The sequence below is a fragment of the Anopheles coustani genome, chromosome 3 (genome assembly GCF_943734705.1).
Source record: "Anopheles coustani chromosome 3, idAnoCousDA_361_x.2, whole genome shotgun sequence".
NCBI lineage: Eukaryota > Metazoa > Arthropoda > Insecta > Diptera > Culicidae > Anopheles > Anopheles coustani.
Genome location: NC_071288.1, coordinates 86,644,287 through 86,650,887, shown reverse-complemented (window position 1 = coordinate 86,650,887; position 6,601 = coordinate 86,644,287). Strand labels below are relative to the sequence as shown.

At 42.8% G+C, this 6,601-nt stretch overlaps 1 protein-coding gene across 1 annotated transcript; it reads right to left on the bottom strand.

Moving 5' to 3' along the window:
- Positions 1 to 18: 18 nt before the first annotated feature.
- LOC131272781 (uncharacterized) lies at positions 19 to 1,882 on the bottom strand. The gene is made up of 3 exons (XM_058274634.1): positions 1,742 to 1,882; positions 1,511 to 1,674; positions 19 to 1,427 (listed from the first exon to the last, which is right to left on the bottom strand). Exons 1-3 carry the CDS (start codon positions 1,787 to 1,789, stop codon positions 197 to 199), a joined length of 1,443 nt encoding a protein of 480 aa, XP_058130617.1. The 5' UTR covers positions 1,790 to 1,882; the 3' UTR covers positions 19 to 196.
- Positions 1,883 to 6,601: the final 4,719 nt, after the last annotated feature.

The following is a 6,601-nucleotide window of genomic DNA, read 5'->3' as shown; positions in this document are numbered from 1 at the left end:
ATTGACCATAATCCGAATGATTTGGTTAAAATGACAGCTCATATTTTATTTTCGCAAATATGTAACTTTCAACAATACAATTTAAATAAGCACAGCGCATACATTTAGTTACCTACAATCGATATTGTAACATCACATTATCGGACACAGCTCGGCGTCCATCACATCCCATACAGTAGAGTTTGTTGCAGTAAATCTAGAGAAATTGACATTGGCGCATATCGAGCACCGTCAGATTGGGGAACATACGGCTTAGCCAGGGAAGTTCCCGCGAATGCATCCGACAGTCGCGAAAGCGAAGTTTCTGTAGCTCCGGCATGGGCTTTGCGTTGGGAGGTTGGTACGTGTACTGATGGAAAAAACCGCCCTCCAACACCAACTCCCGGACTGTCGTTAGCAGATGCAGCGATTGTAGCACGACGAGCGGGTCGCAGTCAGGCATGGCGTCGAGGTTCAAGCTCAGCACCGTCAGATTGTGCATGTGTTGCGCGATCGCACGCATCGATTCCTCGATGTTCTTCACCGTTACCTGCAGCTGGAGTGACTTGACGGTACCGAGCACCCGGAAGGAGTCGTAAGCAAACGTGCCTCTACCGAGCTGGAGGTGCTCCAGGTTGGGCAGGTGGGCGGACTGGAACGATATCCGTGACGGTGCGATGAACTCGTTAACTGTCAGCCGGCGTAGAAAGGGAAGCTTTGTTAGGTGGCGGGGAGCGTTCGGATCGAGAATTTGTAGCCCTTCGATCCACAACTCCGTGAGGCAGGTACACGAATCGCAAATCGCCAGGAAGATGTTTTCGGGCGTCTTGTTCTCGAACAGGTGTAACTTTTTGAGCCCCGTCAGTTGCTGGTAGAAGCGAAACTTGTACCCCGGTCGGTTGGTCTTTTGCGCCGACGGATGCCATTTGACGCACGACGGAGGCTGGCTGAACGTCAGCTCTTCGAGACGTTCCAGCTGCAGGCTGTACGGCATTTCATCTCGTTGGCGCAACGAGTGGCCGTAGATCATGTCGGCCTTCAGATGAAGGGACACTTCGAGCGACTTCAGCGAAGGTAGGTTCATCGAGTCCGGCAAGAATGCTTTCAGCTCCAGATGCCGCAAGGAGGCACTTTTCAGATGCAAGTGGAACTCGGGCTGACTCATCGCGACCCCGTATCCACAGCCGAGCGTGATGTGAAGCGCGGCCAGGCGGCTCATTTCCGGCACGGCATTGACGACCATCATCACCATCAGGTCCGGGTCCGCCTTCAGCACCAGCTTTAGGACGACCAAATGGTCCAGCTTTTGGCAGCTTAAGCTCTCGAACAGCATGTGAAATGCGTGGTCCGTAAATTCGCTCCGCCGATCGAACTCGAGCGTCAGATTGGGATAGCAACGTTTGGAGGCTTTTATCAGGCGGGCTAAATGTTTCATCTCGTGTTTGCCGCTGTTGGAAAAGAACAGACGAAGAAAGAAGAGCTATTGGTTCAAACAAGTAGAACAAATAGGGATCGCTTAGCCATGCCGTACGTGGTTGATGTTGACGAAGAAATGCTGCGCCCTGAGCAAGCAACGTATAGGGTAAACCGTTTGATATAGTGATTCGAAAAGATTATCTGCTCCCAGCGTTGACAGGTAAGGGACGCACTTTTAACACTCCGCAGGTCAAGCTGGTCGAATATTTTGCACAGCACCTAGAACGAGAGCACATGAAGCTAAAATTTCACTTCAATAAATAGCCGTCTAGGGTGCCTACCGTACCTCGAACGGGAGCAGATTTAAAGGGCACGTTCGTTGCTGAGATCCCATACTTAAATCGGCCACTGGCACTAAAATTTCGTCAGAAAAAGAGCCTAGCAGGCATGGGAATCAGAGATGTTTTCCACCGGCCGTCTATTTTGATCGGAAGACTTCTGCCGAATTGTTTGTTTTGATATGAAGGCAGATGTCAAACAATCTGTTGACATACAGTCCGCACAATGGGCAATTTCTTGGATTATTGGTATGACACTTGGCATTTCGTATTCGTCTAGGCTCTGCGGGTCTGCGAACTCCCCAATATTTAGTTAATTTATCTGCAAAAGTGGTTGTTGGATTCGAAATAAGTAACCTAGGGTTAATAAGTTCGAAGGTTTACAACGTTCTTTTATATTTTTCATACACATAGTTTTGTGTTCTTTAGTTCGTGTGATATATTGTTTTCCTTGCACGTCGCCTAGTGAAACACAACTGGTCTACACTTTAAAACTTAACATATATTTCGACACATTAAAATAATAAATAAGACCTTAACACACGACACTAGGGACGAATACTCTTAGCGTGCTTTTTGGTGCGTGCCCTTTGGTAGTCAGCGATGATCTGCTCGCCGCTCCGTGTCATCGATCTCCCGAGACACGATCGCAATGGCTGCGCCCGAACGATATCGCGATGGCTGCGCCCATGCGCCCGAAGCACAGCACGTGGTCCTCCTTGGCATCTCGATCCTGTCATCTCGATCCTGTCGCTTAATTCGAGCAGTTGAGAGACTTAAGTGATCTGTCCACAACACATAGTAACGTCAGGGTCGGGTCGGGTGACCAAAACGTCTGGATTCGAATTTTCATTTTTATCACATTTCGGAGTAATAGAGGAAGTTGAAAGTTTTGTTTTCCAAACTCAAATTGTGTATTATATTGCATCGTAAATAAACATTCTATCTTTTGGAACCTTGTTCTAAATATTGTTGATTCATCAAGACATAGTTCAGAATTCGTTAGGCTCTACTTTAACCATGGTAAATGTTTGCATGTTTCCTTTGATATTCGGCTATCTTCCTTTGGTGGATGCTTCACGCTATTGCGCTTCCAAGGATGGTTTAAGTGCATAACACCTTTTATATTTAGCACCGATATAAAGCATCTTGTGGCCCCAAAAAATACTACAAACAAGTTTGATTCTTGCCGCAGACTCTTGCGTTTTTATATGTCAATAGTAAATATTGTTCCTAGCACATTTTAACGAGATTGTATGCTCTTTTTAATGGGGATTTTTAAAAGTTAAAGTATTACTTGGAGCAGAAAGCTGTGTTAGTTTGACAGATGAAAAACGCATGTGTTTGCGTAAAGCTTTGACCAGCGATGAGAGCTTTTTTTAATAAACAAAAATCAGAACAAATGTCAAAAATCAATTTCACTATGGCTGTCACGACGAGGCTATGCGTCCACCTCTCACAGAACCTACCTTGGTTAAGCCGTTTTTTGGACTGTCACTATAGTTTTTACAAGTGATCTTTCTTTTCCAATCGTACCACCGCGGTGAGCAGTTCACTTAGCAAAGATTATAGAAAAATCTTCAACATCAGCGTGAGCACCAACAGGCCTAAGTGTTTTGCATTTCCGGAATGCAGCCGGAAGTGATATCAGAAAAAATCACTTATGACCATGTAACCATGTGGAATTTCGCGGATATCATCTGCAATCAAAATCCAAGCATCATCTGCATCAAATCCAAAACCAACTCGAGGAACTATTGAGGAAAATAAAATGCTACTTGGTCGGTCCAGCGAGGGCGATGTAAGCAGCATTTACAAAGACTACATCGGGCATATCAGCGAGCTAAATGCTGGGGTAGCCTTCTGGTAAGCGGCAACTGTTGATCCAGCGTCCATGTCGGTGAGCTAGATCGCAACAAATAGTGATGACGACGCGTGGACATAGGACCAGAACGTTGCTTCTTATCTAACATAATTTGTATCGCTTATCTGTTGGCTGTATTTCCGAATCTGAGATAGTTTCAGCTTGCTTCCAGTTCAAGTGTATTAACTAACGAGTGACAAAGGAGTGAAACAAGTGTGAAGTTGGCGTTATTCAGCGATCCAAGACAAGCTGGACACACATTGAGACAATTCTTTCGTTGAATCAACGAACCAATGCCGAAAGTGGCAACGTCGGACGCAGATATTTCTAAAGGAAGATCGTCGGGTACATCATTTTCCCACAACCTGCTCTCAGGAAGATCGTGACCATCGGAGATTATTTCATGTGCAATGTAAGTAGAAGCAAAGAAAGTTTATTCATGCTTAAATTCGTTAAATGATTGTAATTTTCTAAATTTTCGCTCGTATTCCCCATCTTCTTTATGGCTTGAGGACAGTTTGCCTCTTGTGCTACATCTAAGCTACGACCCGCTGGGAACGCCATTTTGCTGGATAGCTTGGAGGAGGTGCGCTCGTCCCAGCGCTACCTTTCCTCGTCGCTATCCCGTGCTGTACCGTTTTCTGAGACTGGACATCATCAAGGGCTATCATAGAAATACGTCCATTTTGCTTAATGCTGAAATTTCATGGTAAACCACGGCGAGCTCAAAGTGTCTGCGTTGCCAGCAAGAAGAAATTACTTCCTGTATCACGTCCTTTTACCGCTCGATTGTTTCTACCTCCTTCTCTTCGTTGCTAGTTGCTTAAAACAAATGGGGATTTCCATATAGCTGTTTATATACCTCAAGGTAATACCGTAGTCCTTAAGGAAGGGAAGAAAAAGATTAAGTTGAACGAAGAAAAAGATTAAGAGGGGTAGGGCCTCTACATCAGTAGTTTTGTCTCTCCTCTCCCTCTGCTTCCGCCCATGACATCGTAGGTCCTCAACCGTAAGAACAATCTTCTTCTTTTTATAACGATCGGCTTGGTAATGCTCACTAGCATTTTTCCGTTTGGGTACGTGAATAGACAGTCCTTTCGTACGAGGGTGGGTCCGGTCTCAGTCGGGATGCGAACCCACACCGTCACTATCGCTCGGCTGTCGCGGCTCCAGATATATTTGAACGTTACAAAAATTTATTGGGAAGTGTTTATTTTTTATAGGAAAACGGGTACATCTTATTAAGAAATAGAGGCATAGAGGTTCTAAGCTATGCCGGGTAAAATTCTACTTGTTTCGCACGCGAATTGTGCTTAATTATTTGGTGATTTTTTCGAAAATTTATAAAATCATCCATCATACCAACACGTTTGGTTTTCCTGCCGTAAAAAGTGTAAAATATTTACATCGTTCAACGTCCGTTATACCATAACAAATAAAATTTACATTTACATTTACATAAAATTTACAATTCTCCAGGGCGCAGTTTTTATTTTGTCAATTCGCATGCGGCTTGCTGTTTTATGCTCCATACTGCTTGCTGCTTGCTGTTTTAAGCTACTTGCTACTTTAAACTTGCTCAATGAATTTATTAATTAAAATGCTTATAAATCAATTCGTTTCGGAAAAAGTCGTTTGTCGAAGTCTAGTTTTGGAAAAAGATATATCAATCGAAGCTAATACTATCCTGCATACCGCCCACATACCACCTATTTTACATTTTATAATTGTAGACGATTAACTAAGTTTCCAAAAATCTCTTTACAGACTTCAAAATCCTGGAGCTGAAGGTTTAAACGAAACGTTGGAATGGAAAGAATGTTTCGATAAAAAAAATCACCACAACGATGATAATGAAGCATTCTTCGAACAACACTTAACTTCATCGGAATCAAATCTTAAGGACGATGGTTTGTAAGAGTCAAGAGAAGTGAATGCTGGCAATTTAAATTGAAAGAAGAAAGGTTTAAATGAAGCAATCTCCCAACCAATACTCTTAGCAAACGCATCGCCAACGAACGACAGTGCCGGTAATTTTGGAACGTTTTATAAGAGCGATTCTAGCAAAGCATATGGAGAAAAGGAGTAAGATTGAAAGTACTCCAATGATGGTGCTTCTGAAAAACAAAGAAATCTAGGAATCAGACTATCTTGCTGGTGCAGCCTATCAGCAGAAGCTGTCCATACCGATCATAATCCATACCGTGTCGAGTTGCTTAGCTGACCATCACGTGGGAAGACCTTTCATCGATAAAAATGCACTGTTTACGATTAGTAAGTAAGATGTTAAAACGTTAGTTACAGAATACCCTTCTGGCAGTAGTATGGTTGATTCTATTCGTAGTCACGTAGATTGGAATAACTTACAAAGAAATGATTACCATATTCATCGTTTCGCCTGAGGAATTAATATTCGTACATAGGTTTAACAACAAAGAAATCCTTGTTTAGTTGAATGAATTTGACGAAATCGCGTCAGATAACAAGAATGCCGTATTTGAAATACTATCGTTTTTCGAATCGTACGCTTTTCTATGTTTTGAGAAACGAATTAGAAGCCACAGTGAAGATGTTTCAAAACAAGCAAGGACATGTGGTATTGATTTTAAAATTTTAGAAGACATTCTGCAAGACATAACAGTTACCTCGTTTTTATCGATGGGAGTAAAGTTGTTGAGGCCATTGGTAAAACATTGCATTGATTTAGAAGAAGAAATAATCTCATTACACACCATGAAAGGGTGCGAGCTGTCCGTTTTACATCTAAACATGATGAACAGTTTTGTAGAAGAGGATATCAAGAAATTATTGACGATACTGCATTACGCTACATGCAAAATGTTAAAAATTGATCATTGGCGGTTGCAAAAACCAACACACCGATCTTCAATCACAGGTTGTTTGCAGAGTACTTTGCTGCTCTTTGGTTTTATTCGAATCAAAATGTTACCGGTGTTAAAGATTTCATGAAACGCAAAGCATTTGAAACCTACGGCAGAAGGGA